Source organism: Mytilus californianus, unplaced genomic scaffold (genome assembly GCF_021869535.1).
Source record: "Mytilus californianus isolate M0D057914Y unplaced genomic scaffold, xbMytCali1.0.p SCAF_7, whole genome shotgun sequence".
Lineage (NCBI taxonomy): Eukaryota > Metazoa > Mollusca > Bivalvia > Mytilida > Mytilidae > Mytilus > Mytilus californianus.
In genome coordinates, this window is record NW_026262723.1 from 89,749,245 (window position 1) to 89,776,255 (window position 27,011).

General features: G+C 32.6%; 1 protein-coding gene across 1 annotated transcript in view; it reads right to left on the reverse strand.

Moving 5' to 3' along the window:
- Window positions 1-27,011, reverse strand: part of LOC127709553 (uncharacterized) — a 112,549-nt gene that overhangs the window by 66,637 nt on the left and 18,901 nt on the right. Inside the window, exons 8-26 of the mRNA XM_052215159.1 lie at window positions 26,351-26,483; window positions 23,211-23,344; window positions 22,122-22,325; window positions 20,301-20,552; window positions 18,866-18,951; window positions 16,979-17,174; window positions 16,442-16,684; window positions 16,182-16,309; window positions 14,916-15,112; window positions 12,591-12,706; window positions 10,718-10,840; window positions 10,013-10,153; window positions 9,246-9,411; window positions 7,724-7,960; window positions 5,533-5,804; window positions 5,111-5,248; window positions 3,984-4,079; window positions 2,983-3,189; window positions 2,370-2,634 (exon numbers count right to left, since the gene is read on the reverse strand). Coding sequence (XP_052071119.1) covers window positions 2,370-2,634; window positions 2,983-3,189; window positions 3,984-4,079; window positions 5,111-5,248; window positions 5,533-5,804; window positions 7,724-7,960; window positions 9,246-9,411; window positions 10,013-10,153; window positions 10,718-10,840; window positions 12,591-12,706; window positions 14,916-15,112; window positions 16,182-16,309; window positions 16,442-16,684; window positions 16,979-17,174; window positions 18,866-18,951; window positions 20,301-20,552; window positions 22,122-22,325; window positions 23,211-23,344; window positions 26,351-26,483 — 3,334 coding nt within the window. The remainder of the gene's footprint in view (window positions 1-2,369; window positions 2,635-2,982; window positions 3,190-3,983; window positions 4,080-5,110; window positions 5,249-5,532; window positions 5,805-7,723; window positions 7,961-9,245; window positions 9,412-10,012; window positions 10,154-10,717; window positions 10,841-12,590; window positions 12,707-14,915; window positions 15,113-16,181; window positions 16,310-16,441; window positions 16,685-16,978; window positions 17,175-18,865; window positions 18,952-20,300; window positions 20,553-22,121; window positions 22,326-23,210; window positions 23,345-26,350; window positions 26,484-27,011) is intronic.

Consider the following 27,011-nt stretch of genomic DNA (forward strand, 5'->3'; position numbering starts at 1 on the left):
GATATAATTGCTAAACTCAATGTGAATCAATGAACCTTAACAATGAGGTCATAAAAGAGGTAACTGTTCACCTAATAATAGCTCTGAAGACCAAGTATAGTTGACCTTGCCTATTATTTAACTTACTTAAGCATGGCATCACAATGATGATTAACAAGCCATGACATATGTCTTACCCATATTTTCTAAAATCTTTGAAAAAATATATGAAATTCAACTAACTGAATACTTTGATAAAATATTTAATCCTTTTTTGTGTGCTTTTAGACGTGGACATGGATGTCAGACCACACTTCTCAGAGTGTTAGAAGATTGGCGTGAAGCTCTTGATAAAAACCAGTACATTGCAGCAGTATTAATGGATCTTTCTAAGGCTTTTGACTGCCTGCCTCACAATATCTTGCTAGATAAATTATCAGCATATGGTGTATCCCCCCATGCAGTTGCTCTTTTAAAGTCCTATTTATCCAATTGTAAACAACAGATTAAAGTCAACAATGTTCTGAGTGGTTGGGCTGACATCCATAAAGGCGTACCACAGGGTTCTATACTAGGGCCATTGTTGTTTAACATATTTATAAATGATATTTTTCTTTTTGTTAAAAATGGTAGTTTATATAACTATGCAGATGACAATACTTTGTCTTTCTGTACTCCAGATTTTGATTTATTAATTTCAACTTTGGAATCTGAGTCAAAAATACTTATTGAGTGGTTCCGGGTGAATAAAATGCAAGCAAATCCCGATAAGTTTCAAGTTTTGGCTGTTGGCAAAAAGACCTTTGAGCAAAACCCATCTATACATATTCAAAACTCAAACCTTACATGTGAAAAAACAGTAAAATTATTAGGCATTGAAATTGACTATCAGTTAAATTTTGATGTTCATATCAGCTCAATCTGTAGGAGGGCATCACAGCAATTAAATGTTTTAAAACGTTTGGGCTCAGTTTTGGATAGACTTAGTAAACTTACTATTTTTCATACCTTTATTCTTAGTAATTTTAATTTTTGTCCTTTGGCATGGCATTTTTGCACTGAGAAAAATTCCAAAAAATTAGAAAAGGTGCAGGAAAGAGCACTCCGCTTTGTATATGAGGATTTTACCAGCCCCTACGAGGACCTCTTACTTAAAGCGAAGGTGCCCTCCTTGCAGATTAGACGGATTAGAACAATGGCTCTAGAAACTTTTAAGATTATAAATAATATGGCTCCTGTGTGCTTACAAAATTTGGTGAGTGTCAAAAAATCTAAGTATTCTTTCAGGTATGTAAATATTCTGGATGTTCCACAGGTAAAGTCAACCCGTTACGGTAAAAAATCTTTCAAATTTGCTACCGCTACTTTATGGAACAGCCTTCCAAACCATTTCAGGACTGAAAATAGTTTTTCACATTTTAAAAGTCTTGTTCAGTCCTGTAACGGTTTGGAATGTCGCTGTTCTGCGTGCAGATAATTCTTGAGATGTTTATTATTTATGTTGCTTTTGGTTGCTCTGGTCTAGCATGTTTTATTTCATTTTAATTTTGTTGCTAAATTTTTATTGCATGCTATGTAAGTGAGATTTAACTTCGTATAACAGGTTGTTTTATATGTCAAATTAGACTGTTTTTATGTTATGTATATGTTTTTATATTCGGTCAAAAGCTCCTTAGAGCTTGTGTTGTGTCTTTTAACTTATGCCGAATCAAAATAAAGTTTTCTTATCTTATCTTATCTTAATGAGGTCAAAGTTAGGTGATCTCTTTCAGATGGACATGTAAACCTTACAAAGATTCTATGGACCAAAGTCAGTTCACTTATTTCTTCTGGTTTCTGAGAAACTGACAAACTCATGTTAAAATGTTGAGATGTATAATGCAAATGTTGAAATTAAAATGGCATCATCTTCATTAACATATAAATATGCAAAACTTTCAAAGTTAATGCACCATGACTGTGGGTGCAACGCCAAATAGCCTCTAGTAAAATGTACAACTAAAAACAACTTTAAAGCTCAAAAACAGTTGAGGGACCACTATGCATTACCTATCTTTAAAAAAAATAAATGGATAGTTGAGCTCATCTACCTTCTCTTATTTGAAACTTTATTGAACAATGAAATGAAAAGATATGAAGTGATCACCAACAAGTTTTATGATTTATGGTTTGGGAAAAGCACATATGGAGGGCCAGGGTTAAACAAGTTCTTTGGAGTACTCAACCCTCACCCCCCCCCCCCCCCTTTCTTCTATCTATATCAGTGAAATAATATAGTGCTGTGCACAGATAATGTTGTTAACACCAATTTGGCTAGCTGGACATCAAAAGGAGTATTAAGAAATGGAGCAAAACAATAATTATTAGAGAAACATGATAACTTGACTTACAGAGACTTAGGTATAGTAATCTGAACGTTGGTTATACTGACAGCTCTTTTGCGTCTATCAGCAAGAGTTCCACAATCAACAACCACAGTTGTATTAGAACAATCTGCTTTAGTACATAGTTTCGAGTCCCAGTAGGCATTAATCTTTTTAACGGACTTCTTGACCTCTACTTCCAGAGCTTCTTTTACACCAGGACAGTTTGCTGTTGTTATGTTAGGATAGGATAAAACTATATTAAGCCTCTTTTTGGGAAATCCATTTATTGCTGAAAATATAAAAGCATCAATATAAAATTTTTGATTAACAAATTTATTTGTTAAATACTGGCCACCACCCCACCCTTTAAATCCACCTCTGTTGAAAAAAAACATTATCAGTTATAAATTCTGTTCATACTAAGGATGTTTCAAGACAGAATTAGGTTATATCCACCCATTTGTTTTAAGTTTCCGAAGATTGAAAATGAGCAACAGATGACAGATTACTAAGTGATGCCAGTATATATATATATATATATATATATATTTCCTACATGTCATTTGAGCCTACTCACGTAAACTGGTCACCCAAAAATTAAACCTGTAACAAGAAAGTATTGTTCTAACAAACTTACGTCCACATGGTGGGTAAAGCAATGGATGAGATGGCATTGCTGGATTCCAACTTCCTGATGGTCCACATGTATACAGTATGGGATGATAATGTGAGATTCTTTCTGTTTTAGTATTTTTACATCTGATTGTACACCCTTGATATGATCCTTTTTTTTCACACATCTGTTCACCTCCCCAAGGGTCAGGTAACTTATTACAAACATCAGCTGTGAGAAAAATATTCCTCTAAAAAGTACTTAAAAATCATTTAGAAATCTTTCACATTTTGCTGATCTCACATCTTAAGAAAAGGAAACTATTGTTATGTAAAATAACTTTAACTTAGTAGTAGTGTAACTGTAGCAGGTAGGAACCCGACTAACAGCTTATTTCAATCAGATTGCCTAGATTTTCAGAAAAGCATTTTTAGTGGGCAATTTAATAACAATTCATTTACATATGCTGGATATCATCAAAATTAATTACAATTAAATGCAATTAACCCCATCTTTTATTCATTGTATCATCAGACATGTTTGTAGATTTACAGACAGGCATACCATATGGGATAAAAAAAAAAATCATTAGAAACCCTAGGGATGATTCTGGTCTTTGATCCAGTTTGGAACTGTTTTTGGTGAAGATTTTTAAAAATGTGTTATTCCCCATGGTTTAGCATATAAATATATAATTCCCAGGCAAGATAAGACAAGTTACAGGGTTATTATGAAGAGATTATCAAGATTGTTTCAAAGTATACACCCTTAGGTTGATTTTGACCATTTTTGGTTAAAATTGGCTCTATGGTTTCAGAGCAAATTTCAAGTTTACCACTATGACAGACATCAAGTCATAGCAATATATCATATGGCTTAAGTGTGATTTATTGCTATCGAAATAAATATGTTCCTCAGTGTTACAACAAAAAAATGTGAGCTATGAGTAATAATTCTATTACCCTACAATGGAAATTTTCAAAATTTGTATTGTAAATTGCAACGTATAGTTAATTATTACTTACACTGAACATAAATGTTAAAATTACAGAATTGTGAGTTAGAATCATCATCAATGGCTTCATAGATCATCTGGTATTTACCCCATAGGAAGGTATCTCCTGAAAAAAGATCATATCAAATGATGCTATTTTGAAAATGGAATAAGAGGTAGCAAAGTTTCCCTTCTTACAATTTTTAAATTGTGAAGATTTCTTTTTAGCTTCATTAAACTTATATAATTATACTCGTGTTGTTTAATTCACCAGTTTGTACTATAAGCAAGTTTAAAAAATTTTGTTTGTTTTTTCTACCTTGAATGAATTCTTTGACGAGTTTGTTGGGCACTATTCATAGGTTTCATAATGAGTGAGAATAGGATATCACTTGATATCAACTCAAGTTATTTAATTACATTATAATAATAAACAAGCCTTGTGTTGATATCAAGAGATATCCAATTCTCACAAGCTGTTAAACCTATTTCGCTTATAGTAAACATCCTTTTTTTTTTAAAAAAAAACTCTGTGACTCGTTGGTCTAATCTTTTGCAAATAGCAGTATGACGTCATACGATGTGTTCTGTCGTCAAACAATAAAATAAGACATTTTAAAACTTTTTGTACGATTCAGAACGTAATAAAAATTTGAAAAAAATTAGATTTCCATGGGAAAAGTGTTTTGTATATTTTTGAAGAATTAACATATCTCCGTTGCCATGGAGGAAATGTACATTGTTTTGACCTGCAAAAGTCATCAATGACCCAACTAATAGCCAATAGAAATTTCACAATGCTGGATAAGCAAATTAATGCATTTTCGGTATCACTTTTCGTATCACACACCATGCAGTGTGATATGAGAAATATAATTTTGTGCAAGAGATAGATAACAGGCCATAACCATAAGAGAATGTATATTATTGTGTCTTCCTGTACTTTAATTTATGACAATACTGTATCATCATCAGGATTCTTCTTGGATGTGCAGCTACCAATATACCAGTTCAAGCATTTTCTAATGAAAGTTCTATGATTAACAGGATTGTAGTTTTTCTATTTATAGTAATAATACCTTAAATAAATTTTTTATAGTACCTTAAATATATTTTTTGTTAGTACCTTAAATATAAATTTTATAACAGGACACTAACCAGACCTATACCTTCTGTTTACAGTGCTAGCTCCTTTAATAGTAGGCTCTTTCCAGGAAACTGTTATAAATCTTTCTTTGCTGTAGATATGCAAATCTGATGGACAGTTAACAATTGATGGCGGTGTTTTGTTTATGCCTATAATGTATTAATATTTCTGTAATGATCATTGATTTTATTGTACTGTACATGCTCTTAAAAAAAACAACAAATGGTTAAGCTCAGTCAATTACTAAAAATAGCATCATGTCCAATATCATAGCATAGAGGATTTAGAGTTGTGTTCCTCATTTTGAGGTTCATTAGGGATATTGACCTAAATAATGGCTCTAACATATTTTTTCCTTTCCAAGGTCAACTAACTTCTCTTTTATCATCAGTATTTGGAAACAAGTAACTAGCTATATTCTAATAAATCATACCTTTTTTGATACAACTTTTGCCCAAAACACAACCTTCTCTTGACGCATGTGATGGGTAAACAGGTCGTACACCTTTGTGCAAGACAAATTCATCCCATCTAAGTATGGCTCCTATAAAAACCACTTGAGGTTTGGAATGAATTACAGCAATTTCTGATTCAAAGTCTAAAGCTCTGTTGTAAATATTTAACTGACTGATGTACCCTTTAAAGCCTTCATTAGTTGACTGTTTTGTGTTTGGTCCTAAGTTGTCACCAATAACTATCCAAATACTGAAAAACATTTAGAAGTTAATACAATGTACTGTACATTAGCTATATATGTACAATATAAAAATAAGGAGATGAGGTTTACTGTGGATTCATTATTACTCGTGGGATACCATAACTTTCATGGATTTCGTGGGTACAGGTGAACCAATAATTTAAATGTTCAATGAAGAACAAATTTTCTGCAGACCTTGGCAAGACCAGGAAATCAAATAGTCACAAAAATATATTTTTTTTTCATCCACAAAAATTGGTACACACGAAATTAAATGAATCCACAGTAATTGCCAATTAGACAACTATCCACCAGAGACCAAAAGATATAAACTCTAAACACTCTTCAAATCTTGGAGATTAATAAGTGATCGCATGAAAAACTATTTCTGATTGGATAATTATTGATGTTCATGTTTGTCTCCCTTAGGAAAAGTCTGACAAATTTAAGAGAAGATTTTCACAAAATCATGCTTTTGGGATATTTCGTTGTTATTCTTTTTCTGTTTACAGTAGACCATTAAACATGAGGATGATTGACTACTGTTTCGTGATCATGCAATCACGACAAGAGATTGCAATTGTTTAATTTGGCAGGTATGTAGGGTATAAAATTTCATGTAAACAATTGTGTATTACTATGCCTGGAACCAAAACAAAACAAGAGGCTCTCAAGAGCCTGAATCGCTCACCTGTATTTCAGAAGAGAAGATTTTTAAATGTTAGCAAACTTGATGAACAAATTGTGTAAAATTGTCTTTAAAGGGCAATAACTCCTTAAGGGGTCAATTGACAATTTTGGTCATATTAACTTTTTTGTAGATCTTACTTTGCTGAACATTATTGCTGCTTACAGTTTATATATATCTATAATAATATTCAAAATAATAACAAAAAACTGCAAAATTTTGTTGAAACTACCAATTCGGTGGCAGCAACCCAACAATAAGTTGTTCGATTCGTCTGATAATTTCAGGGCCAATAGATCTTGACCAATTAAACAATTTTACCCCATGTCACATTTGCTCTAAAAGATTTAGTTTTTGAGATATAAGCCACAAACTGCATTTGACCCTTATGTTCTTTTGTAGCCATGGTGGCCATGTTTGTCTATGGATACAAACTTCGGATACAATTTATAAACAAGATACCCTAAAGAACATTTATTAAAGTTTGAAGGTAATTGGCCCAGTAGTTTCAGAGGAGAAGATTTTTAAATGTAAGAAAACTTGATGAACAAATTGTGTAAAATTGTCTTTAAAGGGCAATAACTCCTTAAGGGGTCAATTGACAATTATGGTCATATTAACTTTTTTGTAGATCTTACTTTGCTGAACATTATTGCTGCTCACAGTTTATATATATCTATAATAATATTCAAAATAATAACAAAAAACTGCAAAATTTTGTTAAAACTACCAATTCGGTGGCAGCAACCCAACAATGGGTTGTTCGATTCATCTGAAAATTTCTAAGCTGATAGATCTTGACCAATTGATCAATTTTACCCCATGTCACATTTGCTCTAAAAGATTTAGTTTTTGAGATATAAGCCAAAAACTGCATTTGACCCCTATGTTCTATTTTAGCCATGGCGGCCATGTTTGTCGATGGATCAAAACTTCGGATACAATTTATAAACTAGATACCCTAAGGAACATTTAGTTAAAGTTTGGAGGTATTTGGCCCAGTAGTTTCAGAGGAGAAGATTTTTTAAATAGTTTACGACGACGGACGACAAGTGATGGCATAAGCTCACATCGGGCCCTTCGGGCCCCGGTGAGCTAAAAAGCAAGGGAAAATCAAGTTACTAATCAGAAACAATTTGTTTCAGACATACAGACAGATGTAAGGACTAAGAGATGACTATATACTCTCAAAATTTTATTGGTTGCTTAAAAACAAACATAGACAATTATCAGACTTACTTATGATTAAAGTTGTTTTTAAAAATGATTGCAGTATTTGTTCCTTGACTTATACTGTTAATGATATAATTTCCACCAGATTTTTCATCCCAAGTAAAAACAACATTGTGCCATTCCCCATTATCAATTGTAAAGTAGTTCTGTGTGATTGTTTTCTTTCCACTTTGGTCAGTAACATCTACACCCATATTATGAAACACTATCATTGCCTCTGGATTCTCAATACTATTCATAGCACTACAAAATATAAATGTCAAATTATAGTGAATCAAGTGACAAATTTGTGGTATTTATACTTTCTTGTGAAAATTATCATTGATTTGGGGCCTTGTGCTACCAAACCACAATATAGACAATAATAAATAGCAAAAAATGGATTGTATGTAGCTTCAACCTGATTGAGAGATCAAATTTCAACCAAGGACCAAAGACAAGAGGGTATATATTGATGAAGATTTGATGTGTTATAAATTAAGGATGCAATACAAATTTTATCATGTATTGTTAACTTTATCATATATTTAAACATGATATTTCTAGAGGTGTTCTAAATGTGTACTAAAGTATTTGATACAGGGCAAACTGTACTGGGTATGTGATATAAGTTTAAGTGTAACATCCATGTCAGATTTTCAGAACAACAGTATACACAGCTTAATAAATCATAATTGTGAGGAATTGAGAGCACTTAAAAATAAATTGCTTTGCCAAGCACAGCTGGATACGACAGCAGAAGTCCAACCCTGAACAGTTGGGGCAAAAATGGACACAACATTCGCGCTTGATACAGGTCTGAATTTGGATTGTTATTAAATATTTGACACATAATAGGTTTCTGACACAGAATAACTGTAGTCAAAGAACTTAGAATTGGTTATATGATTTGAATTTATATTCAATTTTTTGCTTTTGTGCAATACACTATGCTGTTGCGAATTGACCCCCCCCCCCCTCCCAAAAAAAAAAAAATTAAAAAAAAAAAAAAATTTTACAAGTTATTGTCTGGAAACTAGAAAAATGCTTATTTTGGCCCCTTTTTGGTCCCTTATTCCTAATCTGTTAGGACTATAACCCCCAAAATCAATCCCAACCTTCCTTTTGTGGTTATAAACCTTGTGTTTAAATTTCATAGATTTCTATTAACATTTACTAATGTTATTGTCCGGAAACCAAATGTCTTCGGACGACGCTGACGACAACGTGATACCAATATACGACCGCAAAATTTTTTGCGGTTATATAAAAACTATTTTCTATACATTTCCAATGTTGGAGTGAATGGCTTACTATAAATTTTCCTTCATACCTAAAATAAAACTAGTTGTTCTCTTTTATGAATGCAAAGATATTTTCAACTTGTTTTCACTACCACTAGAGGTTTCTGATATTTAAAAAAAATAAACAATTATATGTGCTTCGTTTTTTTTTTTCCAATTTTCTTTCATTTTTTGTATGTTTGTAATGTTATTTTTCTAACTAGCTACAGATATACATATCAGCATTCAGTTTGATAAATACTTACCTAACACTATACAAGGTAAAATATATCTGTTTGTTACCACTGACTTGGAATTTAACCCACATACTGATTGTTATACCACTACCAGTCAGCTTTATGGGGTAAGGCAAGGCAGCATAGCCATTATGGGCAGGTAAATAGAACAACAAATCATAGTTTGTGTCTAATTCTACAAAAACATACAAAAATTCATATTAAAGAGAATATTCATATTTATATAAGCCCGTGAATGTCAGTTGTGAGATTTTATTCTGGAAACCATGATTTCATTTCAGGCTATGACTCTCTTTCCACAAATTTCATTGAGTTGAGACAAAAAGCAAAAGACATCTCGAGGTTAAAATGCTGTATTCAACAAAAAAATTTTCTATACAATAAGCCTTAAAAATGTTGGTCTAGAAAAGTTGTAAATAACTTTAACAGAGACTATGAAAAATCATCCATTCACACAAAATTCCATAAATTATAAAAAAAAAACCCAGAAAGATCCCTCTAGACAATCACTCAGACACTGAGGTTCATGACATGGGACAATCACTATCACACATGGAACATGAACTAGCATTTTGAGATTTCAATCCTTTTCCGCTGTAATTGATTATTATACTTAAAGTTTGCAAAGCCAAACACTTGCATCACATCAATAAAAAGTTCAAAACAGAAATAGTTGCATCACATCTATCAATAGACTAACCTTCTACAGTATTCATTACCAAAACCAAGATAACAGCAATAATACTTCATTACATCATATCGATAAATACACTAACCTCTTGCACAGTATTCACCAGTTAAACCAAGGTTACATCTACAGTAATAATCATTAACCATGTCTCTACATACAGAAGTTATAGGACACTTTACAGCTACACAGTCATCAATATTGGTCTCACAGTTAACTCCAGTAAACCCTAAAAACATTACCTAAACACTTTAGTTCAGTCATCAATGATTGTTTAACAGTTAACTCCAGTGAAATAAAGAATCATTACCCAAACATATTAGTACAGACATCAATTTTGGATTCAAAGTTAACTCTGTAAAACCTGATACAATTATCAAAAAATGTTAATAGTACAGTTATTGACTGGGTATGAGGTCAACAGCTGTATTGTTTGGTCAGAAGATTAAACTGTTGTCCAAAGCCAAAGGCTGGGGGCCACACAACAGCTGTTGACCAAGAATCCAGTCTATAATTGTTTTGTTATACCACCACCCTATTAACTGTTTTTCATTCCTGAAAATATTACTCCCATTATAATTACCCCCAAAATATATTATAAATAAATAAATACAGCCAGTTAAGAATCTACACCATGGACGATACTTTAACAGCCATATCATAACACTTTTATGAAACTTTGCAGGTAAACTTTATATTGCCTGTTAGTCAATTGAACTCGCCAGCTTTATAAGGATACTTGAACCCAATACAACCAGATAATGTTGGACATATCCAACAATATAATACTAACCTGATTTACAAATACATTTGAAACCAACTCCATCAGCTAATGTTTGACATGTGCCTCCATTTTTACATTTGTCTTTCTCAACACAGTGATTGATCAATGTGTGACAACCTTTTCCTGTGTAATCTATCAATATAAAAAAAAATCATTTTAAAACCTCAGAAGCTCTGTTTTTTTTATCAATCTTAAAAGCTGTTGTAACAACATTTTAAAAAAATAAATTACTGTTGAAAGATTATCTTCAAACCAAAAGGGATTTTTAAACAAACTTGCAAAAAAAATTATTACCGTTAAAAGGCTTGTATAGTCCGCAGTTTTATTCTCCAAAATTGACCCTGACAGCAGGGGTGCGGACTATAGAGTAGAATAAGCAAGAAATAAGAGAGAAAATTTCAATTTCGCGATGTGGTTTGTTTAAGTTCCGCCATGTTTGTTATTGACATTGTAGAGGGTGCTCTTATCATTTTTCAAACCAATAATTTTACCCAATCCATATTAATCAGTTATTTTTATTCAATATCAAATTAATACTGATAATTTTAAAAATTAAATGCTTCATTACAAAATTCTCGTTTCTTTTCAATGCATTTCTAAATATAAACTGGTATCTACTTGAATGAAATCTTACAAAAAAAGTAAAAAAAGACAACCGTAAACCAGCTTACGATGTGTAAACTACAAAACGTAATCGGTTATTATTCGTTCCATTTTGGTGTTTCCTATTGATAAATATGTTTTGTATTAGATTAAGACCCTTCAAATATTAATGTGATAGATATATTAAACACTGTTTTACTTAAGGAGGGAACTGTTTTACTTTCAAAGTCGTATTATAGTGATATCTATTATGTACGGATTTCGACTCTCACTGGGTTTTTTCATCTTTTACACATGCTTTTCAAACTTCCGGTTTAAACATACACAAGTTTCTAAATTGTTTTTTGTGTGATTTAGACTTATTTTAACCAGCGCGAAGTGTTTTAGAACCATTTACAAGCAGTTTCAGCTTCTGTTTGGTGATTGAAAATAGGTTTTTCCAAGAAAATACCGCAAACGACCACACACGATTTAAAATTACCGGAGTTTCATTAGACCTTTTCTAACAGTTACAAAAAGTTTTTTTACCTGAAATTTCGTGGGGAGAAGGGGGTGCAGACTATGTACCAGTGCGAACTATACAAGCCCGATTACGGTACTTACCATTTGAACCATAAATTCTAAAAGTCTCTACTTGAACTGTAGTGAAAGACTGATAAAGATATGTCTCTCAAGAATCTCAAAAATGGAGGGTAGAAGCTTTGCATTAATGCTTTTTTTATCATTCACCACAATTCCAGTCTAATTTGTTTTCACACAATCTGTTAGGACATTTAATCAAAATATCAATTTTACAGATTACAAAATTTCCTTCGAAGACACAATAAACCAGATTAATATGCAAATTACGGATTACTTCCAAATACTGTGGATTCTTTTATTTTCTTGGGTACCAAATTTTCGAAGATGGAGGAAAAATTGTATTTTCCTGGATATTTGATTTTGTGGTGTTGCCAAAGTTTGCATATTAGCCTATAGAAATTTTTTTAATTTATTGAAGATATAATTTCATGGTTCTCTTATACCCACGAAATACGTGAAAATTGGTACACCACGAATAATAATGAATTCACAGTATGTTCCTTGGGAAATATCAGTTATTGATGAGTATCAACAATTTTATAATGTTGGAGACCTTACATTTAAAGTGTTATTAAATATCCACCTCATTCCCATTCTTAAAATTATGATAACTTCACAGACATTATTTTCAAAAAAGGTAAAATGACAAATCATCAAAGAAAGTTACAAACAGTTAAAGAATACGGACCATTATTACAATCACAGTTCGGCAAAGCAGCATTGTCACACTTCCCTTCATTTATACATGGATTAACATCACGACAGGTATCTAAGGAATTCTCACAGTAATTCCCATATGTTTTCTCTGGGCATCTATAATCAGAAAACAGATTAATGTCATAACATACATCATATGAAGTCTCACTATTTTAAGTAACAAGAATTTCAAGATTCTATTATAAAGAAATGCTTAGACATATATATATATATTTATATACAAGAAAGCAGAATAAAAATACAGGCAATAAAGATTTTCAAAAGACTCCTTTTAGCAATTTGACACAAGAAATTAAGGTCAATATGTCAGAAAGTCATATTAACTGAAAAGGACTTCTAGCATCTGTGAATTTTACAGTCTACATCCCAAATCAAATGGCCCTCCTCTAAACACTCATCACAATACTATAACCAATGATAAACTGTTATCACAGAGATATGTCTCGCCTTTTTGTAATTTTGATAATGCAAATGTTGAAATTAAAATAGCAATACTTTAACTTGTAAGTTATGCAAATATTCAAAGTCAATGAACCATGACTGAAGGTACATGGCTAAACAATCTCCATGGAAATGAGATGTGCCAATGCTAATACAACTGCATACCAAATACCATTGACTTATTATAAGTTGTTCCCTTCAAACAAACCTAAACACAAACATTAACTTGTCAACTATGTAAAAGTTTCAAAGTCAATGAACCATGATGAGGGGGTGGGGCTATATAATCTCCATGGAAACGATACTTGCAAATGCCAATAAATTTGCACACCAAATATCATACATAAGCAGTTCATGTTAAACTGATCTAATCACAAACTAATACATGTAAACTAAGCAAAAGTTTCAAAGTCAATAGACCATGACTGAGGGGGCGGGGCCAAATATTCTCCATGGAAATGAGATGTGCTAATGCTTATACAACTGAATACCGATTAACATTGGCCTACCACTGGTGTTTCCCCATAAACTGAACTAATCACAAACTAATACATGTAAACTAAGCAAAAATTTCAAAGTCAATAGACCATGACTAAGGGGACTGAGCCAAAAAATCTCCATGGAAATGAGATATGCCAATGCTTATACAACTGCATACCAAATATCATTGACCTACCACTGGTGTTTTCCCATAAACTGACCTAATCACAAACTAATACATGTAAACAAAGCAAAAATTTCAAAGTCAATAGACCATGACTGAGGGGGCAGGGCCAAGTAATCTCCATGGAAATGAGATGTGCCAATGCTAATACAACTGCATACCAAATATCATTGACCTACCACTTGTGGTTCACCATAAACTAGACCTAATCACAAACTAATCCATTGTTGATGCCGCTGATGCTGGAAACAGCATACCTATGTCTCGCTTTTTGACTCCGTCAAGGCAAGACAAAAAAACCTTAATTGTTTTCAAAACAATATTCATGAAAGAACCTTAGTGAGCGCGCTCACATACCCCACGTCCCCACATTGTCATTGGAGAAATAAAATAAGTGTAAGAAAAAAAAATTGTATCAGAAAAAAAAATTGAATCATAATTTCCTGTCAATATGCACATCTACATAGTATGTCCTTATTATCTACACAGTTTCATTAAATTCTGTTGTGTGGTTTGAGAGGAGTTGCGACAAAAGGTTGCAGTAGTATATTGGGCAAATAAGTTCAAAGGGGCGTAACTCCTGGGAAAAAAAATTGAATCTTAATTTCCTGTCGATATGCACATCTACGTACTAGTATGTCCTTATTATCTGAAAAGGTTTCATGAAATTCTGTTGTGTGGTTTGAGAGGAGTTGAGATGACAAAAGGTTGCAGTAGTATATTGGGCAAATAAGTTCAAAGGAGCGTAACTCCTAGAAAAAAAATTGAATCGTAATTTCCTGTCGATATGCACAACTACATAGTATGCCTTATTATCTAAAAAGGTTTCGTGAAATTCTGTTGTGTGGTTTGAGAGGAGTTGTGATGACAAGAAACAGGACTGACGGACAGACGGACAGACAGACGGACGGGTCAAAAACATTATACCCTCCGCAACTCGTTGCGTGGGGTATAATAAGTTAGAAAGGGATCCCATCCAACATGTAAAGATTGATCATTCCAAACTATATCAAAAATATTGTGCTGGCTTGAAATTCTTACATTACACAACATTCTCCATGAACAACCTACATAAAAATTTCAAATAACTGAGATGAAAGATGTATATATGCATTTGTAACTACTTCAAATCATATTTAAGACATTAAATTCATATACAAAATGTCCATTAAGAGCAAAAAAATAAAATGTTATACTTACCTACAATAATAATCATTGAAAAGATATGTACAATTAGCTGATGAAGGACATGGACTTTTCATCTCACAGAGGTTGATAATATTTTCACATCTCTTGCCTGTCCACCCTGTTGGGCAAGTGCAAAGAAAATCATTCTGTCCATCCTGACATTTGCCACCATGCAAACAGGGATTTATGGCACAATCGTCTATGTTTGTCTATAAATAGAATGAATTAATTTAGGTTTACAAACAGCTTTATTAGGTCACTACTTCAATATTTATTATTCCTAAAAGGAATTTTTTCTAACTGAAAAATAAAAAATGCTCTCCATAAACGTATTTGAAAGTAAAATTTGTAGTTTGCTTTAATGAACATTATTTTCTCAAAGTCTTGACAGGTTGAAACTTTTCTCCCAAGATGATTATTTTTATATCATCAATATGTGTATTGCTTGTCCACATAAAGGTCCTTGCCATTTTCCTTAGTTTCTATTACCATGGCATGAAAAAAAACTGCAATAAAAAAAGATAAAGCACAGTTTTTGTAAATCACCAGAAAAGAACATCAATTTGGCTACAAGCTGTCTAAAGACATTAGGGGAACCAATTCTATCACTGAGCATAATATTGTGTCATACAATATTTCTCTATTCTGAATATATGAGAATGTGTAACAGTGGCAATCATTGAGTTTCACTCAACATGTATCTTAGATGGAATCAACAGCATCATGAACACTAGTTTTTAGCAGGTTTAGCACACTAATGAAAACTTATAAATGAACAAAATGGGGATCATAAATTCATTATTCCCTGAAGTTTTGGGACAAATAATTTTTCAGAATATATTATAAAGTACAATTGACATTTGTCTGACAGACGCTCCTGTCTTTTGAATCGTTAAGTACTATAAAAATAGTAAAAAAGACATCAAAAAGGAATACCATACAGATATCTCACTTACAAGACTATTTCAGGGACACTTAACCCGAACTTTTGAGATACTTTAACTATTGACGTCATGCATACAACAACTTTTAGCGTTGTTGCAGATATTTTCTCATATGACGTCAAAATTTTACTGGAATGTCTGTGATGGTCCGTAATGGTGAACAAATAGTAATAAGTTGTATTGCACACAAAAATAAAGAAAATCTTAGAATTTTGTAGCCTTGGAAACAGAAAAATGGAAAAAGAAATATTTTCCTTTTCTATCTAATCATAGAAATACTTTTAATGTGCAATATAAACATCCGATTCTTTTAATATATTTTAAGGGAACATACTGAACAATTGCTTCCTGTAAACCCATCAAAGCATTGGCAGGAATATGTGTTCACACCATCAATACAGGTTCCTCTATTAGAGCAGGCACCAGAGTAACAGTCAGGTTTATTGTTCTGACAGATGCTTCCTGCAAAAAAAATATGAATGTACTTTTTGCGCTGTATTTAAATTTTCACGTCTTTTGCAGTATGCTTGATAATAAATAATAGAATAACAATACCTTAAAGTGAAATTCTGTGCTTATTTAATTCCTACATACCTGTGTATCCCTTTGGACAGTCACATTCATGGCCATTCAGAATATCTTTGCATTTTCCTCCATTCAGACAAGGGTTAACAGATGGACAGTCATCAATGTTATGTTGACACAGGGAACCAGTATAACCAGGTTTACAATTACAGCGGAATCCACCAACTTCATTGAAGCATGTAGCTCCATTCTGACATGGACTATCATTATAATCACAGAATAATAGGTCTGTACATGTTCTCCCCTTGAAAACTTTAAACAGAAATTATTATGAACTGTGTCTGTAGACACTTTAGCCAAGATTTATGTATTTACCATCCCATGGTTTCCTTATCTTGAAGTAGAATAGGAAAACAATAAAAAAATTAAGTCTTAAAAGACAATAAATAAAATACTACAATAACAAAAAAACAAATTTCAATAAACCTTTACTCCTTTTCTTTAATGACATATATATGATCAAATTTTAACCTAATCATTTTGGACAACAGAAACAGTTTGATTTTTTAGACTGATAATGTTCAATGTCACAAGAGTATGACATACCTTTATTGGCACTACATCTGTACCGTACTTCATAATCCTCACATGGATTCTTTGGACCACTATCACATTTCAAACCCTTAGTACCACAAGGCAATGAAAACGTATCTCCTGTCTCATAGTGATATGTCAGTGTCTTATTAAACACACGACACTCTGCTCCAACTGGCTTGGTTCCTCCACATATATCCATACCATACTAAATAAACAAAAAATATAACAATACCATACTATACCCAAACAAAATCTCCACATATAACGATACCATACTATACCCTAAAAACCTCCACATATACATATACCATACTAAATAAAACAAAAAAAAAGCTTACACATATCCATGTCATACTTAACAAAAAAGTACAATCCACATTATTACTGATTAAAGTTATAAAATATGCCTAGACCAAACAAAAAGGTGTAAAATGCACGTTTTTAAGGGGAGATAATTGTATTTATGGATTGATTTGATTTGATATATAATATTGATTATGAATTAAACTCATCATAGATACCAGGATTAAAATTTTGTACGCCAGACACACATTTTTGTCTATGTAAGACTCATCAGTGACGCTCAAATCAAAAAAAGTTAAAAAGGCCAAATATAGTATAAAGTAAGAGCATTTAGGACCCAAAATTCCAAAGGTTTTGCCAAATACAGCTAAGGTAATGAAAACATAATTCCTCAGCTTTGATTTTTTTTATTTATGCTGCAGCCACATAAAATACCTTGGTAAAGTTTTACTTAAATCTATATGACAACTATAGACCATGGATACACAAACTAAGCTTGAAAGGTCTATTATAATCATAAATTGTCTATATACTGTGGATTCATTTTTATTCGTGGTATACCAATTTTCGTGGGTTTCGTGGGTCACAGCGAACCACGAATTTAAGAATTCAACGAAGAATAATCCCGAGAAATGTGTATGGAGTCGGATTTTTATTTCCGGTTATGTTATGCAGTTCTTCTATAGTGTTGACTAGCGATAAACATTGTAACACAACACGTGTTTTTATTGAAAGAAGATACAAGTATTTTGATTAAATCAATAATAAATATATCAAATATCAGTGATAATTTACTTTTTAAAATTGATTAAAACTGTTCATGGAAAATAACTGCAAGTTGTTTATTACCGTGTAATAGTTTGGTTTACTGGTGATAAAAAATCAATAGGATTAAGTACGGGGATATTGCCCGTAGGTAATATTGTTTATGACAGGGAACATTTATTTTCACACCTTTTACTTATATGACTGTTTATTATATCGTGATTAGGGAAATGAGCTTTCAATCATAGAGTTTTGAATGCCTTATAAAATTCCGAAAAGAATTTATAAATTGTAAAACAAACAAATAATTAGTTGTCTCTGTCTATTATTGTAATATAAGTTTTCAATGAACACTTTAATCTAGAATGACCAAGTGAGGATTTTGACAATTCAAAACTTTTTCAATCAATTCCTTCTTTTTTGTTTGTTTTATTATTGATCAAACCAAGGAGGTTATATGATCTCCTTAATCATAAAGGAATCCACGAATTACGTATCTGAATTTTTTTTTTTTTGTAATCATCGATCCACGAATTTACCTATACCACGAAACGTCTTTTTTTCCCTATCCACGAAAATTGATACCCACGAAAATAAATGAATCCACAGTAGATTAGAGAATGGAAAAGGGGAATGTGTCAAAGAGACAACCCAACCAAAGAGCAGAAAACAGCCCAATGCAGCAAGTAAATCCAGCACCTGGAGGCGGACTTCAGCTGGCCCCTAAACAATAATGTATACTAGTTCAGACAAATGGACACCACACTAAACTCCACTTGCACCATTGTATGTACTGTTGCTTTGTTAATTTAAAATCAAGTACATTACCTTTCTTCTAAGTCTTTTTATTCTCTCATTATCACCCTTGCCTGTATTTGGACTGTCAATATTAAACCATGGAGTGTAGAAATCATCTGTAAATAATATACATAGTGAACTTGGTAGATCTCTGAAGGACATTTTGGAAGTTCTCTGAAAACATTTTGGAGGTTCTCTAAGATACATTTTGGAAGTTCTCTGAAGGACATATTGGAAGTTCTCTGAGATACATTTTGGAAGTTCTCTGAAATACATTTTGGAAGTTCTCTGAAGGACATTTTGGAAATTCTCTGAGGGACATTTTGGAAGTTATCTGAAGGACATTTTAGAAGTTTTCTGAAAAACATTGGGTTGTTCTCTGAAGGACATTTTGGAAGTTCTCTGCAGGACATTTTGGAATTTCTCTGCAGGACAATTTCGGAAGTTCTCTGAAAGAGCTTTTGAAAGTTTTTTGAAATACATTTTGGAAGTTCTCTGAAGAAAATGTTGGAATTTCTCTGCAGGACATTTTGGAAATTCTCTGAAGGACATTTTGAAAGTTCTTTGAAGGACATGCTGGAAGTTCTCTGAAGGACATTTTGGAAGTTCTCTGAAAGACATTTTGGAAGTTCTCTGAAGGACATTTTGGAAGTTCTCTGAAAATCATTTGAGTTGTTCTCTGAAGAACATTTTGGAAGTTTTCTGAAGGACATCTTGGTTGTTCTCTGAAGAACATTTTGGATGTTACTTGCAGGACAATTTGGAAGTACTCTGAAAGACATTTGGGTTGTTCTCTGAAGGACGTTTTTGAAGTTTTCTGAAGGACATCTTGGTTGTTCTCTGAAGGACATTTTGGAAGTTCTCTGCAGGACAATTTGGAAGCACTCTGAAAGACATTTGGGTTGGCCTATGAAGGACATTTTGAAAGTTCTCTGAAGGACATTTTAAAAATTCTATGAAAGACATTTGGGTTGTTCTCTGAAGGACATTTTGGAAGTTCTCTGCAGGACACTTTGGAAGTACTCTGAAAGACATTTGGGTTGTTCTCTGAGGGACATTTTCGAAGTTCTCTGCAGGACACTTTGGAAGTACTCTGAAAGACATTAGGGTTGTTCTCTGAAGGACATTTTGGAAGTTCTCTGAAGCACATGTCAGTTGTTCTCTGAAGGACATTTCGGTTGTTCTCTGAGGGACCTCTCGGTTTAATACTTTGGGCTTCCAAATTTGGTCACAAGTGTACCTGATAGTTATTCCAGAAACATGTGTTGTACATACAAAAATGATAACATTTCGCTAAATTTAAGTCTCAATGACATATCTGATGATTTGTTATTTGTATTTTCACACACACATATTTGAACATTCAAAATAAAGTACCAGTGCACTTATCTATTGGATAAAGCAATCTTAGAAATTAAAATATAATAGGAAACTGATTTTAGAAAGACTTGTTTAATAAACTTACCTACAGGTCTGATACAACGATGAACATAAAAGTCATAGCTTGAGTTTGTAGACATCTCTATACCGATCAAAGAACTGTTCAATATGTAGCACATTTTATCAGTTGGTTGGTAAACAAAGCCCTGACAACTACTTAAAGCTTTGTCACAAGTAGATCTGCATTCACTGGCTGTGTAATTTTCATTAGTGGAAGCCTCCCTTAGAGGCATTGATGGAAGAGTATTGACATGTAGTTTGAAGTCACAAAATTCTCCTGTAAGAATTAATATGAGAAAAATAATATTCTGAAAATAAGATATGTCTAGCCTTTTTGTAATTTTGATAATGCAAATGTTGAAATTAAAATAGCAATACTTTAACATGTAAGTTATGCAAATATTCAAAGTCGATGAACCATGACTGAAGGTACATGGCTAAACAATCTCCATGGAATGAGATGTGCCAATGCTAATACAACTGCATACCAAATACCATTGACTTATTATAAGTTGTTCCCTTTAAACAAACCTAAACACAAACATTAACTTGTAAACTATGTAAAAGTTTCAAAGTCAATGAACCTTGATCAGGGGTTGGGCTATATAATCTCCATGGAAATGTACTTGCAAATGCCAATAAATTTGCATACCAAATATCATTTACTTAACAGTTCATCATAAACTGATCTAATCACAAACTAATCATGTAAACTAAGCAAAAGTTTCAAAGTCAATAGACCATGACTGAGGGGGCAGGGCCAAATATTCTCCATGGAAATGAGATGTGCTAATGCTTATACAGCTGAACACCAATTAACATTGGCCTACCACTAATGGTTCCCCTTGAACTGACCCAACCACAAACTAATACATGTTAACTTAGCAAAATTTTCAAAGTCTATAGACCATGACTAATAGGGGCGGAGTTAAATAATCTCCATGGAAATGAGATATGCCAATGCGTATACAACTGCATACCAAATATCATTGACCTACCACTAGTGGTTCACCATGAACTAGACCTAATCACAAACTAATACATTGTTGACGCCGCCGCCGCCATCGCCGACACTGGAAACAGCATACCTATGTCTGGATTTTTGACTTCGTCAAGTGGAGACAAAAATGGTAACACATCTTAAGTATGCCTCTGCATGCTTAGTGTTTAGGCATTGGTTTTTGATGAGTAAACAATATTTTTTTATTCATCCTTCAAGTATCCTATAAAAAAGGTTCCCAAATATAAGCATACACATAACAGTTAGTTTTAAAGTTAGACAAAGTTCAGGCTTATTTCCAAAATTGATAAACAAATTCATCCTGACTTAGTGTTTACATACATCCTATAATATAAATTACTCTATCTAGGAAACTGTTGGAGCAATTAAAGTATGAACCGTACATGAAAAATAAGCCAAAGTTGACTTACCATCGATATGGGTTTTGCTCTTCAATGAAAGCCATATAATGAATAGTTTACACCTTCATTCTTTGTTCTACATGTAAAGTAGTCTCATTGGCAATCATACCACATTTCCTTATTTTTTATTATGAAGTACAAATATATTAATATTCTAAATTTCTAGTTGTTTCATTTTGTCACGTGTTTTAAAAAGTCAATATATGTACCATTCTAATACAGTCTATATGTGTATTACCTAACATAGACCCTCACTATAGACACGTTTGTAGGGTTCAGTCCTGTAATCATCAATACATCTACCATATTAAACAGAAAAATGCCTTCATTACAACTATTTACTATTGACACAAGAAAGCCCTGCATTTCAAACATGTATAGGTGACTGTCATTTAGACAACACATCTACCAAACTAATACCAACCATAAGACAGGCCTTCATTACAGATACATCTGTAGGAGTCTAATCTATAATCATCTACACAAGTTCCACCGTTACAGTTGACACATGGACTGGTACGAACCTCACATCGGGTACCAGAATAACCATTTTTACATTGACAGAAATATCCATTTTCTTTGTCTTGACATGTTGCATCATTATAACATGGATTAGAATCACACTCCTCTGAAAAACAGAAAATTAAAACATTTATTAGGAAAATTAAATATGAACTAGTTCTCGTTTTTTATATAGATTAGACCTATGGTTTTCCCGTTTGAATGGTTTTACACTAGTAATTTTTGGGGCCCTTTATAGCTTGCTGTTCGGTGTGAGCCAAGGCTCCGTGTTGAAGACTGTACTTTGACCTATATTGGTTTACTTTTATAAATTTTGACTTGGATGGAGAGTTGTCTCATTGGCACTCATACCACATCTTCTTATATCTATAGATCATTGCCAAAGAATTTAATGGGATTCAATGGTAGTTCATTTGATTAACCACCCGGTTAAGAGAATGTGTTCAGTTTTTACAATTAACACTAGACTATTTACAGAAGATGTTCTAGTCTCTTATGCCAGAGTGAAATGATACAAATAGGTCCAAACTATTTTCTTCTAACCTATACTGCTCTATCAATTTCTAATATGAATACAAGAAGATGAGGATACTTCAATTGTACAATAAGCCAACAACACAATTGTCTTTAAGAGCCCTACAGCACAGGCCAGTAAAAATGTTGTATGCCTAGGAAAATTTCTTGAAAAGTGGCCTCGTAAGCTATATTAATTTAAAGATATTTATGAAAGATTTTTGGGTATTTAAGTCAATAAGTTTTCCCCGAAGACTGACATAAATAACAAAAAGAAATGCATATCCCCCATATTCCCAAAAGTTATGGATTAATAAAAGTTCAGTTACCATGGTTGAATGTCATAACAAAATTACTTGTCAAAATTCAAAACTTTAAAAATAATTAATCTGATAAAAAATATATATGAATGTGCACACTACATTTGGTGTGAAGGTATTGGTCAAGTTTAATTCTATTTCAATTGAATGATACTTACTGATATCAGTTTCACAATCAACCCCAGTAAAACCAGGCTGACAGATACATTTCCTCCGAACATTGTTGTAGTTTTCACACTTAGCCTTATTGAGGCATGGTTTAACATTGCATATGTCTGTCTGCATTTCACAGCTGAAATGTACAGAATTAAATGCACTGTGCATATGTTTTCAGAAACCGTCATAATCATAAAAAAGAATTGTAATTGTTCATCTGCTGTTCATTGTGTTGGAATGCTGGTGATGGGAAAAGGTGAGGAAATTCATTTTTCTTGACATTGTTAAACTGTCAGCATTTAGAAATTAATATTGATAATTTAGCAATTTTCGGAATGAATGATGTAGTGGAAATGAAATGCAGAATACAGTTATATCTAAGTTAAAAGGATAATAAAATTATATTATAATGAACGGAAGATTTTTTAAAATTTTTTGCATAATAGGATAATATGGGATAAAATTGTTGCATGAAATTGGGCATGAATTGGTAATTGTGGTTCATGGGATTGTAAATCTAAGTGGTTGGGATGTTATTTTAATTATATTTGTGAATTTGTGGTTAGAATTCGTCTGAAAAGTGATATCAAAAGGTGACATTAATGTTGTGTGTTTTTAGAGTGGATTATCATCAAATTGTGGTTTGAGTTATTTCCCTTTGAACAGAAATGTCAATATGGAGGAAATTGTTTGGGAAATGTTTAAATTATTATTGAAGTGGACTGATATATTTGAATGAGAATGTTGATAATTTGATAAATTTGGTGATGCATCTTTTTACTTATTTAAAGTGCAGTAGACAATTGACATGATGCTATGGAGGAAGTAATTTTTCATTGTTTATTGGTTTTATTTATGACTTGTATGATTGTTAGAATTAAAATAAATTTATATGTACCAAAATTCTAAATACATGGTCAAGCATATCAAAGAACCTCAGTATTTCAAGATTATTTAAACCCCACTTAAATTGGTCAGAAATAAGCAATTCAAACAAAGTTTAAAAAATTGCTTTTACTCTTTTTTGAATCCTAATTCCTGAACAGATACGGCCATAACCCCCAAATTCAATCCAAACTTCCTTTAGTGGTATGGAACCTTGTGGTACAATTTCATACAAATCTGTACACTCGTAAATACTTATACTCAAGTTATTGTCCAGAAACCAGAAACATGTTTGCTTTTGACCCCTTTTGGTCCAAAATTCTTAAACTGTTATGGCCTTAACCCCCAAAATCAATCCCAACCTTTCTTTTGTAATATGGAACCCTGTTCTTTATACGAAGACATTGCCATACCATTATACAGCCACAATTTTTAGCGGTCCTATAAAAACAAATGGATGCAGAAATGAAATATGACAATGTACATCATGTGAGTACAAATGTACAGACTACCAAATTTCTATATATTGCTGCTTGTTGAAAAAGAAGATCTCAGTCTTCTATCAAACAGTAGTGTCTCCTGATTTCTGCATAAAACCACTTAGTTTTTTATGCCAAAATCTATGAACTTTCCTGTCCCAATACAGAAGAAGCAATGTCAGTTACCTGGTACTACAAACTTTTGTCAGAAGCTCCATGGAGCCTCAAAACTAATTTTGGATCTATGTATAATATGGATTTAATTTGTGTACCAGAAATGTAAAACTATGTCCATCAATGGTCCAGGGGTGTATCCAGCCATTTATAAAGGGGGGGGGGGGGGGGGGGGGGTTCCCTTACCCAGGATAAAGGGGGGTTCCAACTATATGTCCCCATTCAAATGCATTGGTCATCAAAACTAGAGGCTCTCAAGAGCCTGTGTCGCTCACCTGTATTTACTGATGCTTTGGAAATCATGTAAAATAAGGTTAAAATCATAATTAATAGTATTAGAAGTTAGATATTATAATGATATCCAAGATAATAACAAAAAACTGCAAAATTTTTGTAAAATTACTAACTCAGGGGCAGCAACCCAACAACGGGTTGTCAGATTCTTCTGAAAATTTCAGGGCAGATAAATCTAAATCTGATGAACATTTTTGCCACCTGTCAGATTTGCTCTAAATGCTTTAGTTTCAGAGATATAAACCCCTATGTTCTATTTTTAACCAAGTCGGCCATGATGGTTGGAAGGCGGGGTCATCGGACAAATTTTTTAAACTAGATACCCAAATAATTATTATGGCCAAGTATGGTTAAATTTGTCTCAGTAGTTTGAGAGATTACAAAAATTTACGAAAAATTGTTAAAAATTGACTATAAAGGGCAATAACTCCTAAAGGGGTCAACTGACAATTTTGGTCATGATGACCTATTTGTAGATCTTACTTTTCTGAACATTATTGCTGTTTACAGTTTATCTCTATCTATAATAATATTCAAGATAATAACGAAAAACTGCAAAATTTCCTTAAAATTACCAATTCAGGGGCAGCAACCCAACAACAGGTTGTCAGATTTGTCTGAAAATTTCATGGCAGATAGATCTTGACCTGATAATCAGTTTTACCCTTTGTCAGATTTACTCTAAATGCTTTGGTTTCAGAGATATAAGCCAAAATCTACATTTTACCCCTATGTTCTATTTTTAGCCATGGCAGCAATCTTGGTTGGTTGGCAGGGTCATCGGACACATTTTTTAAACTAGATACCCTAATGATGATTGTGGCCAAGTTTGGTTAAATTTGGCCCAGTGGTTTCAGAGGAGAAGATTTTTGTAAAAAGCTAACGACGATAACGACGGACGCCAAGTGATGAGAAAAGCTCACCTGGCCCTTTGGGCCAGGTGAGCTAAAAAAGGCGGGGGTTCCAACCCCCGGACCCCCCTCGGTGGTCTGAATACTAGAAACACATTCATATCTTTGTCAAAGCTAGAATTTATTGCTACTTTAATTTTGTAACCAGAAATGTCTGACATTTCTTATTAACTTAGCTCTAGAGCATTTCTATAAATTGTAGATTGATAGTTCATCACAAAAAATTATTTCTGTTTTTTTTTTTTTTTTTTTTTCTAAATTAGTTATTTATTTTCATATATGGTATGGGAAATCCCAAAAGTTTGATAAACCATTAAATTAAACAGTTCTGCATACAATACCTAATAAAAAAATATCAATAGAAAAAAACAATTAGTCTAAAATCTACTAAAAACTTACTTAGGTCCTTTGTATTTAACAGGACATATACAGCTAAAAGAGTTTATCTTATTTATACACACTCCCCCATTTTTACATGTACTATTTGTACATTCAGAATTTACATCGGTTTCACATCTTGCTCCATCTGTTCCTGAATAAAAAAAAATGTGAACATTGAGAACAGAAACGTCTCACATTTGTAAGAACATGCATTCCAAAATGATAAAGAAAAACAAAAACATTAGTACAAAAATGCACACATTAATTAGACACATATTTGTATGTGGGTAATATCAGGCATATACAAGGAACTAATAAATATTTACATGACCGCGCTGAGCTATTGTTCATACAGAAAACCCCTTGTTTTAGCTTTGTATTGCCTCGTTTCTAAAGTGCAAATAATGTAAATCTTTTTTGTTTAAAAAGTCAAAATATTTTAAATTTCTATAAAATTAGGACAAATATACCTGTGTAAAATCAGTTGGTAACTTGATACCTTATCTTATACATTAATCAATTATCTAAAAAACCAAATACTCCATTTATCATGGATTGGCCACTGTTGAAGATACTCAATTCATGAACTGTTGGTTTACTCACAATTTGGACAAAGACATGTATATTGGTTTACTTACCATTTGGACTAAGAAATGTATATCAGATTTCTCACCATAAG